The sequence below is a fragment of the Bos indicus x Bos taurus genome, chromosome 11 (genome assembly GCF_003369695.1).
Source record: "Bos indicus x Bos taurus breed Angus x Brahman F1 hybrid chromosome 11, Bos_hybrid_MaternalHap_v2.0, whole genome shotgun sequence".
NCBI classification, from domain to species: domain Eukaryota; kingdom Metazoa; phylum Chordata; class Mammalia; order Artiodactyla; family Bovidae; genus Bos; species Bos indicus x Bos taurus.
In genome coordinates this window covers 102499172-102515392 of record NC_040086.1, presented here as the reverse complement: position 1 = coordinate 102515392, position 16221 = coordinate 102499172, and the positions used below count along the sequence as shown (strand labels likewise).

The 16221-nt window shown below is 57.7% G+C and overlaps 1 protein-coding gene across 4 annotated transcripts in view; it reads left to right on the top strand.

The window, feature by feature from the left end:
• Positions 1–14278, top strand: part of CAMSAP1 (calmodulin regulated spectrin associated protein 1) — a 43002-nt gene extending 28724 nt beyond the window's left edge. For 2 of the 4 annotated variants that reach the window (XM_027556723.1, XM_027556725.1), the window contains 12 exons: positions 986–1125; positions 1216–1312; positions 1972–2101; positions 2509–2600; positions 3323–3407; positions 3980–6329; positions 7247–7383; positions 7479–7687; positions 7911–8013; positions 9393–9508; positions 9963–10081; positions 12384–14278. In XM_027556723.1, coding sequence (XP_027412524.1) covers positions 986–1125; positions 1216–1312; positions 1972–2101; positions 2509–2600; positions 3323–3407; positions 3980–6329; positions 7247–7383; positions 7479–7687; positions 7911–8013; positions 9393–9508; positions 9963–10081; positions 12384–12686 — 3881 coding nt within the window. In that variant the 3' untranslated portion in view covers positions 12687–14278. Of the gene's footprint in view, positions 1–985; positions 1126–1215; positions 1313–1971; positions 2102–2508; positions 2601–3322; positions 3408–3979; positions 6330–7246; positions 7384–7478; positions 7688–7910; positions 8014–9389; positions 9509–9962; positions 10082–12383 lie in introns of all 4 variants that reach the window. The other 2 variants (XM_027556722.1, XM_027556724.1) reach the window with 1 other exon arrangement.
• Positions 14279–16221: the final 1943 nt, after the last annotated feature.

Below are 16221 nucleotides of genomic sequence, written 5' to 3'. Positions count from 1 at the left end.
TCTTTATATTTGTAATATTTCACAATCTGAATTTTAGAGTAAAAGGAACATTTCTTAGGAATATAACTGTTACTCAACTTATGAAAGTTTTCTCTTGAGAGTTCACAATGTTAGGGCATCGCCACGTAGGACAGAATTCGAACATAAATCCCATTTGTGCTTGAGATTTCTAAATGGTTGAAAATGACTTCTTAGGAGTAAAGTTTTTTACAGTAAGTTTCTCGATCCTGTTTGTTTATTTACAGGCAGAGTTAAGTCGTCAGTGCAGCCACTTCTAGTTTAGCCTTGGTATCTAGTTTAGGGTGGTATCTGGGTGTTCCGGTGGCTCCTGAGGGTGGGCCCACATCCCCTCAAGAGCCTGTTCAGTGGCCCAGTGTGGGTGTCCCTGCTGGAATTTTCTGGCTGAGGGTCTGGCATCCTGCAGAGCAGCATGAGACGGAACAGTTGTCCTGCTCCGGGTGCAGACAGCCAGCAGAGGGAGACCGAGCTCTGTGGGTCTCCTGACTTCTGTGATTAGCCGCGTCCCGTACATTTCTGCGGGACAAGCCTGACGTTTCCCGTTTTATGTTCCCCTCTCCCACCCATGGAGATAAGAGTCACTGGAAGGACTCGGGGGAGAAGCTTGGTTAAATGTGCACTGACCTTATGCAGCCAGGTCTTTATAAAGTGAAACGTGATTGTCACAGTTCATGCTTAAAAGGTCAAGTAATTCCTATATATTTTTTAGATGTTAACAGTTAAATTCAGGTCCTGGAGATTTTCCTATCTTTTTCTTGGTGTTTTCTTTCTATATTTAGCGTTACTTATAATCACTTGTGTTGTTTAATAATGCTTTTTGCCTTTTTAAATGTCACCTTTATCTTCACTTAAAATATTTTTCAGTTGAAAATTGTGTATATATATATGCGCACACAGATCTGTGTTCATGCACATCATGAAACAGCATATCTTTATAATAAATTATAGTTTTGTTTTTATCTATTAGATATATGCTTGAAGGAGGTGACGTCGATGGCTGACAGTCTGTATAACATTCGGCTTCTGAGAGAATTCTCCAATGAATATCTTAACAAATGCTTTTATCTCACCCTAGAAGATATGCTGTATGCTCCTTTAGTGTTGAAGGTAAAAATCAATTATCAGAAGCACATTTTTAAAACCACTTGGGAATAAGCTATTTACTATGTCCTTGATCTTTTCCGTTTTTTCTTTTAGCCAAATGTTATGGTTTTTATTGCTGAGCTGTTCTGGTGGTTTGAGAACGTCAAGCCAGATTTTGTCCAGCCCAGGGATGTTCAGGAACTGAAGGATGGTGAGTGGCAAACTTCTGTGCATAAGAGTGCTCAGGAGGTGTGGTTACAGGCTCCTGCCTTCATGCAGCAGTGGAGTTTAATCAGGGCTTTCTCTAGGGAGCACCAGGGAGCTCGATGGGCTGTGAGCGGTCTGCCTCCAAAGTCCAGGTCTGACCACCAGGACTGTCACTGGCACCATCTTTCTTGGACGAGTGTTCTGGGAGCAGCTTCAGGCTGGGCCCGACCTCTACCCCTGAGCCCATGGGGCTTGAGCTGCAGTGACCACTGAGGTGCTCAGTCGCAGGCTGGGCCCAGCCGACGGCTGCCCCCTGAGGGTTTGGCTGCAGGGCGCCCTGGTCGGCTCGGTCCCCAGGCCCAGTGAGGAGGCTGCGTGTTAGGGGTCCATGCACCCTCCCTTGCTGCTCTAGTCTGGCTTGTGTCTTTTGATTTTAGTACTTATTTTGTTAAAATATTTGTTTGATTCATTACAAAATATACCTAATGACCTTGAAACCAGCTTGTTTTTTTTTTTTTTTTTTCTGAGAAGTTTAGTTTCATGTAAAAGTTTTGTTTTTAGTACTCATGAAAATGGATTTATTTTTCTTAAAGATTCTTCTCGCTAGTGTTGTCAGTAGCGGTAAATAACAAGACTACTATTCCTATAAAATTGTTTCTGCAGCTAAATCAGTGTCGCACCCCAAAAGCAGCCGGCCCCCAGTTCCCATCTCCAACGCCACCAAGCGCAGCTTCCTGGGCAGCCCCGCGGCGGCGAGCCCGGCCGACCTGCAGCTCGGGGAGCCCGAGCCCCCGTAAGTCCGCCCGCCTCCCACCCCCACCGTCTGATGTTCCCCCTGGGGTCGCCTTTCCTTGGGGCGATGGGAAGCTGCGGGGAGTCAGCAGCGAGGACCTCCTCTGTGGGCGCCCCCTGCCCAGGTGAGCAGGGTGGCCTTAACACGAACTTGAATTTGCTGTGGAAACTTGAAGCCTGTTGTATGATAGGCCATGACCAGAGGTCAGTGTGTCTCTGAGCTGCAGTCTGGATGTTTATCCAAGTTTGAATTCTTGATGTTCTTGGTACATTTTGGGTTCATTTTTACAGCAATTAATTTTCCCAGGGAGTCTGAATCTTTTGCAGGTCGGTGTGATTCATGCTGGTCTGGTTTTGAACTTGAAGACCAGCAGCTGGTGATTTTTCTCTCCCATCCTCTCTGTTTAGGGGGAAGGGAGCCTCAGCTTTTAGCCCATCACACCCTTTACTGCCACTGAGACAGAAGCAGCAGAAGACGGTGCAGGGAGAGGACCCCCCAGGTGAGAAGCACCACCCCACCCCCGCCACCCCCGTCCCTCTCTGGAGGCCATTACATCGTAGTTCCAAAATGAACAGATTGGTCATGATGTGGCGATGTTGGTTACGAAGACTGGCGGCATGCTTTTTGCGTTTTATTCATGTACCTTACAATTTATAGTCTGTACAGTGGCCATATTAAACCTAGTGAATTCCATAAAGCATGGCAGTACATCGTGTCAAAAATTTACACTTTGACATTCACTGGTTCTTTTAATTGACATTGACATCACTTATTGATAAAGTGAAAGTGAAAGTCACTCAGTCGTGTCTAACACTTTGCAGCCCCATGGACTATACAGTCTATGGGATTCTCCACACCAGAATACTGGAGTGGGTAGCCTTTCCCTTCTCCAGGGGATCTTCCCGACCCAGGAATCAAACCAGGGTCTCCCGCATTGCAGGCAGATTCTTTACCAGCTGAGCCACCGGGGAAGCCCATCATTTATTGATACTGCCATGTAATTGACATTCTCATGATTTCATGACTTGGACTGACTTATACATTACTTGTTGTCGAAACTGTGGAAAATTGTGTTGGGATTATTTGCTTCCCTAAGCAGTTGTGGTGTGCTGAGTTATGATGCATTTCCTTGAGAAGTGGTTATTATATTGAAGAAATTTCAAGTGATATAAAACTGGTTACTTAACGCTGAGCTCACTCACTGTTTTCTCCAAACCGCAGACCAGCGACACCGATCCAATTCCTTAACCCGAGCCGACAGTCAGCCCCGAGGAGCAGCCATAGCATGGACGGAAAAAAAAAACAGGTGACCTGTCCACGTTTCCAAATGCGTTTCTGCTGGAAATGTTGGTTAGCCTAGCAGAGCAGTGCCCCGGATGTGGCCCAGGGACCCCAGAGTGCACCCACAGCAACGCTGCTGCCTTCAGCCTTCTGAGGCCCTGGGCGGTGTGGGGTCACAGCGGCTTGACTCAGTCGGGCCCGAGAATCCAGCCAGGGACGCAACTGAGGCCGCTCCTTACACTCTGCCCTGGCTTGTTTTAGAAAATACGGCCACAGCTCATGTAATGGATTTCTTATCGGAATTTTTTAATTGTTTTCAAAACGTCTCAGCTCAAATTCCTAGGGTGATACATAACGGACTCGTATTGACGAATCCGTGAAAGCTCGTTGGGATCCTCAGCATGGTTAAGGGGGCTGGGCCAGAGTGTCTGCGGATCGCTGAGCTGCAGGCCTCCGGGCTTTCCTTCGCCCAGGGGAGAGTCATTTACGCGGCCTTTGTGTAAGAGGAGGACTCTCTCTCATGACTCGTGTTCTCGTCACTCACAAGCCTCTCGCGGAGACGTGACGTGTCCCGTGGCCTCTCTCCCCACGTTGCAGGCCTGTGTCTCAGCCGGCGCCCTTCGCCCTCCACCACACCGCGAGCTGTGACATGGACCCGGGCGGTGGCGACAGCGTCAGCCTGGCCCGCTCCATCAGCAAGGACAGCCTAGCCTCCAGCGTCGTCCACCTGACCCCGCAAAACCAGCCCCAGCCCGCAGCCCTCAGGACTGATGGGAGGAGCCTCCTGAGCAATGTTGACATTGAGGACGAAGACGAGGAGCTCCTGGCCATCGTGAGGACGGACGTGGCTCGCCAGGGCGGCGACCCTGGCCCGATGGCTGGTGCCAGGTCTCCCCACAGGCTAGCGGACGCCTTCGAGAGTAAGACCGACAGCTTCTTCCTGGAGCCGTTGATGCCGGCCGTGCTCAGGCCAGCCAAGGAGAAGCAGGTGGTCACCAAGGAGGACGAGTGTGGAGAGGGGCGGCCCCGGGCCTTCACGTCCAGGAGGTCTGGCGATGGCCACCAGCCTCTGGGGCGGAAGAAGGCGCCCAGCAGTCACGTCGCTCGGGACTTGAACAGGACTTTCAGCCCCATCTCCTGTTCAGAGATGTCTGCAGGCTTCGAGGCCGTGCCCGCTGAGGTGGGGCCCCAGGTGGCGGGGGACACGCATGGCGGGTCTCTGGCCGGCAGCAGTTTTGACCCATCGTCTCAGGGACAGTCCGCCGACGGCTTCTTCCTTCACGTAGGCAGAGCTGACAAGGACGCGGAGGGCAGGCTCTACATGAGCTGTGCACGGAGCCCCGGCGCCCTTAGCCCGGACACCTGGGCCGTCCTGCGGCAGGACTCTGACTCGGACGTTGCAGACCTGGACGAGGCCGAGCAGGACTTTGCCGGCGAGGAGCACCCTGCGGTGAGGGCCGGGTACGGCGGGGAGGAGGAGTCCGCGAAGCTGCAGGAGGACCTGAAGGTGAAGGAGCATGATGACAAAGACGATGCCAGCGGCCGCTCCAGCCCATGCCTGAGCACTGTCTCCCAGACCAGCAGCGCGTCCATGGCCAGCGGGAGCGCGAAGATGACCAGCTTTGCTGAGAGGAAGCTCCAGCGGCTCAACAGCTGTGAGACCAAGTCGAGTGCGAGCAGCTCCCAGAAGACCACGCCTGACGCGTCGGAGAGCTGCCCGGCCCCGCTGACCACGTGGAAGCAGAGGCGGGAGCAGAGCCCGAGCCGGCCAGGCGGGGACCACGCCAGCCTGCTGGCCTCCGAGCTGCTGCAGCTGCACATGCAGCTGGAGGAGAAGCGCAGGGCCATCGAGGCGCAGAAGAAGAAGGTGGAGGCGCTGTCGGCACGGCAGCGGCTGCAGCTGGGCAAGGCGGCCTTCTTACACGTGGTCAAGAAGGGCCGGGCCGACGCCACCCAGCAGCCGCTGAAAGTGGGGTCCCTCGCAGGGGAGCACGCCCAGCACAACGGGGACGACTTCCTCGGCAAGGAGGAGGGCCGGGGAGCACTGCTGGGGTCTCCGGACGTGGACGGGGAGGGCCTGGCTCTCGTCCAGCCGCATAAAGCCCGGGACCCCGCCAGCCTCCCCGAGCTGGAGCACGGCAAGGCGCTGTCGGCGGTGCTCCTGGAGGACACTGAGGGTGTGGACGTGGGCGAGTGTGACCTGTCCATCGAGAAGCTGAACGAGACCATCAGCACGCTGCAGCAAGCCATCCTCAGGATCTCCCAGCAGCAGGAGCAGCTGCTGCTCAAGTCCCCCACCCTGCCCTCACCCGGGCCCCGCAACGGCGCCCAGGACCCGAAGGCCAAGGCGGCCATCCACTTTGTCGAGCCGCTCTCTCCAACGGCCCTGACCGGTCACCGCAAGCCCCCCCGCCTCGGTCAGGGCCGGAACGCCCGGTCAGGGAGACCGGCTGAGCTGAAGGTGCCGAAGGAGCGACAGCAGGGTTCCTCTCGCAGCAAGACCCCCACCCCGGGCCTCGAGACCGCCCCACACTCACGGTCCTTCCCGCCCCGGACGCCCCCCGAGCCAGGCTGGGACGGGCCCAGCGAGCCCGGGAGTGAGGCTTCAGAGAAGTGCGTCTTCGACAGCTACCGACTGCACGACGAGAGCAACCAGCGGACGCTCGTCCTCTCGTCCTCCCGAGACGCCAACGTCCTGTCCGAGCAGGGGGGCTTCAGGGAGGGGCTGGAAGGCAGCGCGAAGGAGGCGGGGCTCAGCACCCTGCCTGCGCCCGGGAAGGAGAACGTGCCGCTGGACGAGCCCCCGCGCAGCAAGGCCAGCCTCATCGAGGTGGACCTCTCCGACCTGAAGGCCCCCGACGAGGACGGGGAGACGGAAGGCCGGGACAGCTCCGTGGACCTCGGCAGCGAGGGGGACCAGAAGCCAGGGGTCGGCTTCTTCTTCAAGGTAAAGGCTGGCGGCATCCGCGTCCCGCGGTGGCCAGGCCATCACCCACCCTGGCCGTGCGGAGCCGCTGCTGCAGAGGCTGGGGGTAGAGGCGGGTGCGCGTGCGGCCTCCTGGCTGCAGGGTCTCCACAAGGACCCAGCTCTCCCAGGGCAGCTGGCCAGGCCCCGGCAGAGCTTCTCCTCGGGCCCTGGAGCAGGAATTCTGTGTGGTCTTGACGTGTCACGAGGTGATTTTCTCGTGGTGGTTTTCTGACCACTTAAGAGTGAAAAGCACTCTTAGTTCAAAGGCTCCGCAGAGCAGGTGGTGTTTGGCCTCTGGGCTGAGCTTGGCTTCTCCTTGTTGCAGTCTGGGCAGGTGGAGAAGCTTCAGGAAACATCTTGGAGCTTTTTCTTCAGGAGGAGAGGGCAATGAGCCGTGAGACTCCTCTCTGTCTTGAGAGCCTCTCCTTCTGTCCTGGCCCTTGGGGGCGGCTGACACCGATGGAGCAATGAGGGCCGTCTTGTCAGGACACACAGGCCCCTGCTTGGCGTTCGTGTGCTTCAGTTGTAAACACACTTTAGCTCCTGTTGTGGAAACGAGTGTGTGGTTTTTCGGGCAGATAGAGTCAGCGTCGGCACACGGAATGCCTTTTGAACGGCGCGGCTTGTTTCTTGTTTGCATTTTAGCACCTCTAAAGGGGGGCTCCTTCCTCTTCTAAAAAGGGTAAGGAAGCGTCTGGACTACATTTCCTCTTCTCAGGGCGTTAAGCACGGGGCCAGGGTTGATGGTGCCGGGGTTCCCGTGAGGGTTGGTCCTGGCCACTCATAGGTGACTGCAGACGTCGCGTCTGTACCTTTAGGGCAGGGCCAGGGCATGACCGTGCTGGGGGTCCCCCGAGGGTCCGTCCGGCCACTCATAGGTGACGTCTGCTTTGTAGGATGAGCAGAAGGCGGACGACGAGCTTGCCAAGAAGCGGGCAGCCTTCCTCCTGAAGCAGCAGCGCAAGGCCGAGGAGGCCCGCGTGCGGAGGCAGCAGCTGGAGGCAGAGGTCGAGCTCAAGAGAGATGAGGCACGGTAGGTGACCGAGGCGCCTGCCTGCCCCGTATGTCACGCCCCCCGCCCCCCGATTCTGGGCGTGAGCAGGACGCCCCGGCCGGTCCTTTCTGCAGGCGTAAAGCAGAGGAAGACCGGATCCGCAAGGAGGAGGAGAAGGCGCGGCGGGAGCTGATCAAGCAGGAGTACCTGCGGCGGAAGCAGCAGCAGATCCTGGAGGAGCAGGGCCTGGGCAAACCCAAGACCAGGCCCAGGAAGCCGCGGCCCAAGTCCGTCCACCGGGAGGAGCCAGGCAGCGACCTGGGACCTAAGAGCGCCTCCCCCCGTAAGCAGGGCCGGGGGAAGGGCCGGAGGTGGTGTGTGGGCCCTGCCCCTCCGCTCCCCGCCGCCCCTCCGGCTGTCAGCTCCCACTTCCCTTCTCCAAAGTTGGGGTCGAGCACTGGCATCCTCCGGTGCTGAGAGGCGGCGGGCCCTTCCCACCCCCGTACAGACGGCTGGTGTGGGGGACGCGCGTCTCACGGAAGCGCGCCTCGTCTTGTCTCCGGCAGCTGATAACCTGAGCCGGGCCCAGTCGGGCTCCAGCCTGTCGTTGGCCTCCGCAGCGACCACAGAGCCCGAGAGCGTGCATTCGGGGGGCACGCCTTCGCAGCGGTGAGCAGGCGGGGTGCCGCGGGGGTGCTGTGCAGTGTGGGCGGCGGGCCGTCCGGCTGGCCCTGGGCAGCTCAGAGCTGCGGCAGTGCCGTCTCGGGAGCTAATCCCTGTGGCCCAGGCTCGCCCACTGCTGAGACGGTTTTGTGTTTGGCTTTCTCTGCCTCCCTGTTGTCCCAGCTCTGGACACGTTTGTGTTTCTAGCCTTTTGAGAGTAGTAAGTTGATGACACCCTCTTTGTCCTTAAACACTTGAGAGCGTGTGTCTCTGAGCAGGGGCGTTGCCTCTCGTCACCGCGATCATAGACCAGCACTGCCATTGGGTCCGCAGTCCAGCTCACCGTGGCCGTCCCCAGTGTCCTTCCGTGAGCCCAGGCCCATGTGGGGCACGGTCTCGCTGAGTGCTCGTGCTCGTTCCCTGGAACGGGCGCTCACCTCCTTGCGTCTCCCCGGGGCTGGACGCTCTGCCCAGGACAGGCCAGTTGCTTTGTGGCCTGGCCCTCGGCAGGTTTCCCCCGATCCAGTCCAGCCTGTGCGTTTCTGGCAGCAGCACCGTGGAGAGGGGTCTGTGCGTTTCCCACGGCAGCCTGTCGTGGTGTCACCTTGATGTGGGTAAGGTGCTGTTTCCGTGGGCACTGGCTTTTCCCTTTGTGATTAAGGAGTGAATCAGGAGGAGGTGGTGTTGGGGAGCCTGTTGATGGCACTGACTGCCCACAGGCCTCAGCAGCCCCCGCGGGTCTCTGTCCACGCTGCCTCCACACTGGGGTTGGCCTCCTGGCAGGCAGGTCCCCGCTGTCCTGCCTTGCCGCACCTCTGGGGGCTTCTTGACGCCTCCTGTGGACCCTGGACTCCAGTTAGAACTTTGGTCAGACGGTCAGTTACCGGGACTGAATTCAGGCTTTTCCCACACCTGTCTCCTGGCACGAGTGTGTCCCCCTCAGTGGAGGTGGCCCAAGGGCCATGGCTGAGGCCGTAGGGGAGCAGAGAGGCCTGAGACCCCACTGGGCTTGGACTCTGCCCACCAGGCCCCTTCTTCCCCTGGTCCGTCCCTTGTCTGGGGGCAGCAGCAATGTCCGGGCCCTGGTCACCTGGTTCTCACACCAGCAGGACAGGCGCTGCCCTCCCACTCCGCGGTGCCACCTGAGGGTCGCCCTCCCCGCCCAGGCCCCTTGGTGCCCCGGGCTGGGTTCTGTCCATGATGCCGTGTTTTGCTGGGGCAGACTGGCCATACTCCCCGCTGCTGCCGTGGCCGACAGCCTTTCCTATGCTGGCGGTGCAGCCCGGCCCGTTTCGGGGTGGGGTCCCACCAGCCGGCACCAGTCGCGGGCGAGAAGAGGTGTGCCTGCCACCCTCCCATCCCTGCCCCGTCCCCCTCCCCAGCAGAGTCGAGTCCCTGGAAGCCTTGCCCGTGCTGAGCCGCAACCCCAGCAGGAGCACCGACAGAGACTGGGAGACTGCCTCCGCCGCGTCCTCACTCGCCTCCGTGGCCGAGTACACAGGTGACGGCCGTGTGCTCAGGGGGCGCGCCCAGCCACGCCCTGCGGGGAGGGCACGGTGTGGGGAGGGCAGGCGCGGCGCCGGAGGGGCAGCCTCTGCCCCAGCCTCTGCCCCTGCACTGCTCGTGGCTCACTGTGCGTCCTGGGCCCGTAGGAGCCCCGCGCTGCTCAGGGTGTAAAGTCCCGCTTCTGTGTTTTCTGTGTATCAAAGAAACTGAAATTAGAAAGGGAGTAAGTTATTAATTACTTTAACCTTTTCCTTAGTTTATTTAAAATCTGTAACTTAGAATTCTCTCATAGATTTGAACTGGCTGTTACTCCGCGTTTTCAGAAAATTATGAACACTCCTAGTTTAGCCTGTCTGCTGCTTGGTTTTATGATTGTGGCCTTTTGTGTGTGTGTGTGCACACGCACGCCACAGATACTCACTTTGCACATCTTGGCCTGCTTCTCACAGGTCCCAAGCTGTTTAAGGAGCCCAGCAGCAAATCCAACAAACCAATCATTCACAACGCTATATCCCATTGCTGTCTCGCAGGAAAAGTGAACGAACCTCACAAAAATTCAATATTAGAGGCAAGTATCAAAGTTTCACACCTAAGTTTTCATGTAGAGGAAGGGTATTTGTGAATGAAGGTTTTCCCTAGAGGGGAGAACCCTGATGGCTGACAGAAGAGGCCTCTGTCTCACGCGTGTGATCAGGTGTGGGCACACAGTCCCATCTGCTCACGCCGCTCGGCGTGCCCTGGCCCTCACTTTCAGCATGCTCCATGAAAGAGCAGACCTCGGACCAGCAGGACAGAGGCTGCACTGGTCGGGCGGGGTCTGGGGTACGGCCCTGAGGGAAGGGGAGGCGGGTGGAGCTCCTCACAGGGAAGCCAGCTGGCTTGGCATGCTGTCGAGGAGGGGGCTGTCCTCGAGTGTCATAGACAGTGTTGGGGTGGAGACAGGGCGCCCCAGCTCTGCACTGGGGCCGCTGGAGAAATGGAAGTCTGAGGTAAACTGCTGGTTATCTGTGTCCTCTTCATGGTTCCTGCCCGGGGCCGCAGGCCTCAGTCACTGTTCATGGTGAGTGGCGGTGGCCTCAGCAAGTGGAGAGTCCGGACAGAGGGTTCGGGTTAGGACTGGGTGCGTGCCTGTAGCCTCACGGGGGCTCCTCTGTACCCTGGGTCACCAGCTCCTCAGCTGCCGGCGGGTCCGAGGCGGCCGTGTAGTGGCACCCACGGGACGTGCTGCCAGCTTGGCTCAGACGTCACAGCGTGCAGACAGCCACAGGCCGGCCGGAGGGCGGCCCGGCTCCCAGAAGCCTGTCCACAAAAGCGGTTGGACTGATTCTGACTGTGGCTGTGGTCAGACGGTGATGCATGGTCTGGAAGGAGTGGAGGGGGCAGCATGGGGCTCCAGGGCAGCTGTGGCAGGCTGGTCAGCCAGCGGGGTCTCACTGGAAGGGGTCGTTGAGCAGAGGCCTGGAGTCGGGAGGGGTGCCGTGCAGGTTTGGGGGCTCCCCAGGCTCCAGGTGGGACTGATCCCCCAGTTTGGCTGGAACCAGGGAGCTCGGGGTCAGAGGTCAAGGGGTCGCTACCGTAGGGCCTCTGTGGGGCGTGGCCGCGTGGGCTGCCGGCCTGGGACAGGCGCGTGAGGGTGGGGGCACGGCGGGAGGGCCTGGAGCTGCTCCGCCTCCGGTTTGGCTCGTGTTCAGACAGTTTTTATGTTGCTGAAATCGCTGAGATTTTGCCTTTTACTCTTAATTTTATAAATATGTGAATTTATTTAAAATAACAGGAAGCCCATTAGATACTGAGAAGAATAGTATCTATTTGTGAAAATCAGTTTTCTATAAACACAAATAGTGGGAGGAGGGGCACTGTTCTGCGTCACAGGGATCTTCTTAGCCCCTGGCTTCCCCACCTCCACGCGCAGTCTCACAGACCGCGGGTCCTGTGGCCGCTGGACGGCTCCAGTGAACAGGGCGGCAGGGGGCCAGATGAGGTCTGAGAGGGACGAGGAGGCGTCCTCACGGTGAGCGGAGACTCTTGGAGGGTGCGGCACCCCAGACCAGGCTCAGAGAACTGCAGGGCAGGAAGCTAAGCATTCTCAAGTGTGAGGGGCGTTGGGCAACATGTTTTTGCGGTAACGACGTTCTGAGGTTGAGAGCTTGGTGCGGCAGACGCCGTAACAAGGAGCGGCCGTCAGCCCTGCTCCAGGTCCTTTCTGTGATGGCTGGCGAGGGACGCTTCTCCCAGTGTGAAGCCCCCTGTAGCGGCGTCAGGGCTGCAGTCAGGGCCAGGACCGCCCCCCAGAGGGACCCTGGACCGGGGCCGCTCCCCTGGCCCCCGGCTCTGTGGTCCCCTCAGCGTTCACCACCCCCCGGTGGTGTCACTTGGAGGGGCTCATCCCAAGGCGGCCCTTGGGCGGCGTCTCTCACTGGCAGGATGTCGTCACGCCCATCCGAGGGGTAGTGCCGTGGTGCCTCACTCCTTCCTGCGCCTGAAGAGCGCCCCGTTTCCGTGCAGACCACGGCTTGTCCATCCGTCTGCTGAGGGGCGTCCGGGTGGCGTCAGCCTTTGATCGTTGTGAATAATGCGGCTGGAGACGTCTGCACGCGTTTTCCCTGGATGCGTGTTTTAATTTCTCTGGAGCGTGTCCCTGAGAAAAGAGCTGCTGAGTCCCGTGGTGACTCGGTGTTCCAGCCTCCGAACACCTGCCCGACTCGTTTCCACGGCGGCTGTGCCCTACCCTCTGGCAGTGGGGAACAGGGCCCGTTTCCTCACGCCCACTCCGGCTCTGGTCTAGCCTGGTGGGTGAGCAGGCGGTGGGCGCGGGGTCCGACAGCAGGGGCTCACACTGCGTGTCTCCCCGCTTCATGCCCCGCCCGCAGGAGCTGGAGAAGTGTGATGCCAACCACTACATCATCCTGTTCCGGGACGCCGGCTGCCAGTTCCGGGCTCTCTACTGCTACTATCCCGACACCGAGGAGATCTGCAAGCTGACGGGCACCGGGCCCAAGAGCATCGCCAAGAAGATGATCGACAAGCTGTATAAGTACAGCTCGGACCGGAAGCAGTTCAGCCTCATCCCGGCCAAGACCATGTCGGTCAGTGTGGACGCGCTCACCATCCACAACCACCTGTGGCAGCCCAAGCGGCCCTCGGCGCCAAAGAAGACGCAGACTCGCAAATGACCCCGGCGCGGCAAAGTCTGCAGACGCCGGCTGGGTGGATATTTATTGCTTTCTTCCTTTTGGGTACGAAGTATGCAGAATCACAGACCTTTTTCAAAGAGGCTTCTAGACAACAAGAGAAAACCCCTCCCTGAGCCCCCGGCACCAGGACGGGGGTGGAGCCGGGGCCCGATCGCTCCCAGCGGTCGCCCCGGCCCTGCTGCTCGGAGGCTCCCGGCCGGGGTGTGTCCCAGAGCTGCCGGCAGTGGGGTCCTTTTACTTGAAGTTCTCCTTCAGTGTAAATTAAAGTGATCTCCTTTGCTTCCTTGCCTCCCACCTCACCCCTTTTTGCACATGACCTGACCCCCCGCTCTTGTGGCTGGCTGTGATCTCGCGGGATCACAGGACTGAGACTTGGTCTCGGGTCAGGGTGTTTGAATGTCTGTAGGAAAGGAGTTCATGGTGGGGAGTTGTTTTCATTTGAGAATTGTATAATATTTATTGATTGTGTCTACTGCCAACGTTTATATCCAATTCTAAGATTTCTGGGGAAAAAAAAAACAAAAATTCTTGTTTCTTGCTGCTCAGAAAAAGTTTACTGAAAATAGCAGTTCCCTAAAAGCACTGAAATCTGCGGTCTGTCTTCTGCTAGAATAACGTTTACAAGTGCGGCGGGTTCGCCCGCCACGCAGTCACGAGGGAGGCACGGTACTCTGCTGGCGTCTGCCCGGCTGGAGGCAGGCGAGCCGTGCCAACACAGCCCTCGCCCGGTACGTTGGGGGTCGCGCGCCCATGATTGTTCACTTTAATAAAGACAGATTTTTTGGTAAAGTAGAATATTTTTTACTCTGAGCATGTTTCTCTTAAAAAGGTGATGATGCACTTAAGCTGACAGTTCTTTCTAGTGTTTTTATCACGTCCTCACTCGTCCCGTCCCAATTCTGGCTTCCGGAAGAGCTTCAGGCCCGCCGGGGAGCTTGCGGTTCTCCGTGTCGACAGAGCATTTGGTCGCGTTGCCTATTCAAACAGAAAGTGGTCGTTGGCAGCTGTTTGGGAACCACAAGTCCACGGGACGCTCCGGTCCCCCCCACCTCCCCTCCGATGGTGGGCCTGGTGCTCCTGCCGGCCCCCGGTGCTTCTCGGGACCAGACCTTCCGGCGCGGCCTGCACACACGCTGCCTGTGCGACTGACCCGCTGACCCGACCGCCGGGACATTCTGGAGTCACTTATTTAGTTTTGCACATTTTTTTTTTCTTGGGAGTGTTACTTGAATTTATCTCAAAACTGCAGAAAGAAAAAAAAAAACTGAAGCTCAACGGAGAGAAAAAGTTAAAACATGCAAACTGGTCATTTCCAACGCAAAGGGGAGTGACCGTGTCCATGAGGACGGAGGGGACGCGGTGGCCTCGCCCTGCCGGTTGGGTCGTCTGTACATAGGTAGGCCTGTGCGGTTTCTCCAGTGCTGAGTGTTGAAACAGTCCTGAGTGAACTCCTGTGACATGCCGTTCACACGTGTGCTTTACTTCTCACTGTATGTTTGATAATTATATTATTATATTTATTTTAAGAAAGCACTAAAATGTAATAAAGTAATTAACTAATTTGCTTTTTACGGCCACGTTTGTGTGAGGTTGTCGTGGCTGGTTCTGTGGGTCACGGTCCCCACTCCGCACTGCGGAGAAGCTTCCAGTGGTTTCTGGCTAACTGCCCTCTTATCAAGAGAAGACGCCCTTCCAGCCTCTTCCTTGACGAGGCCAGAACCCGTGACGTTCTGAGCTCATTCACATTCACTCCTGCTGGAGTCAGAGGAGGTGGAAGGTTTTCAGGGAAGACCGAGAGGTGCTTCCGGCCCCCAGGCCAGATGTCCCAGGCCTGTTGAACCTCTGGGCAAACTCGGGGTCTTCCGACATGGTCAGTCGGCTGTGGGGCATCGTGGGGGTTGTTCCCATGCTGGGCACCCTTTGCCAAGCTCAGCAAGGACCCGCGGCACTACGGCCCCTGGGTGCTCAGCTGGGCCAGCGCTCAGGACGTGGGGCCGGATGTGCCCCTTGGGCCCCCTGCACGTCGCCTCGAGGGTCAGGCATGTTCCCAAGGCGGGGATTTTCGCGTCTCAGCTGTGGCGGTGAAGTCGCTGCCTCTGTCCCAGGACTGGGTCACGCCCTGCAGACCTTCTGCCCTCCGGGCAGCTGCGTGTTTGTCTTGCTTTCACTGCGGAGGGCCGGGCATCCCTTTCTTGCCCTGCAGAATTCCAGCCCACCACCTGTCCACCCGAGTGAGGAAGTTCGAGTGAGTCCTTGGCTGTGACCTGGGATCCCCACAGCCCAGGTGAAACGGGTGAGCCGCTTACTTTATCAATAAATGTGCAGGGGCGTTAATGTGTCTGTACACATGCTTGCACACGCCAGAGGAAGGCTGTCTTCCCATGTGTCCTCTGACTGCATGTCACCGCAGAGCCATGTCTGATTGGGCTGTTTGGGTCCAAACTCTGTTCTCTGCTCTGGCACATAGAAAAGTAGCATAATTCCAAATTTACATCCGTGTTACACGTTTTCTTTTTTTGGTGGTGTCTTTTATTTGTTATTTTTGGCTGCACAGCTTGAGGGATCCTAGTTCCCCGACCAGGGATTGAATCCGAGCCCCTGGCAGGGGAAGCACAGAGTCCCAGCCCCCGGACCGCCAGGGAAGTCCCTAGGTTGTACATCTGTTCCTTAAAACTGTAGGTGTTACTTGGTGGGGGAAAAGTTACCTGAAATAAAGTCTCCTGTTAAGGTGAACTCGGATAACCTTTCGTAATTGATGCCGACCTACTTGGTGAAAGGCAGGTTGGCTTCTGAGAAGCGGGTGTGGGCGGCCTCGAAGCAGCTCTTCTCCCAGTTGGTGGCCTTAGTTTCTGGCGGAGGGGCGGATGGGCTGGGCTGCCGCGTCAGGGTCACGGCCAAGTCCAGCATGGGTGGGGGGCAGAGCGCCTCGTGGTGGCATCTCGCCAGGCCGGGTCTCAGGTCGGGGCTGTCCCAGGCCGCGTCACACGGGCCTGGCGTTGCCAGCAGAGTCGTGCGGCTCTGTCTCTCTTTCGGGGTCTCCGTGGCAAGGCCCGAGCTGTGGATCCCATTGAGGTCTTGGGGTGTGAGGTCTCAGGGGCGGAACTTGCCCTGGGAAGAAGCTTGGCTCCTGGCTCCCTCCCCGCTTCCTGTGCTCAGCCAGCAGAGGGATCTGTGTGTTCTCTCTTCTTTAGAAAGAGCAAGTTACCGTTTTCCAAGTTACTTCCTAAATAGCGAGGAAAAGCCACTTTGGCAGGAATGAATGATAAAGTGTAGCATACCATGCAGTCTGATCTCCACGTCCTCACTCCCAGATGTAACTTGTGAGAGGTGGTTTCAGGGGAGCCCTTCTTGGCCGTGAGAGCTTGGGGTTGCTCCTTGTACAGGGAAATAGCAGCAGCACAGAACTCGACTCTCCCCTGAAAGTGAAGTCTAGACTGGTGGTGTCACGAAGCTCGGAAGCTCACACACTTGGAAGCTCACGTCTGGGTCTGTGTTTTCATCTGGTGAGTGGGAA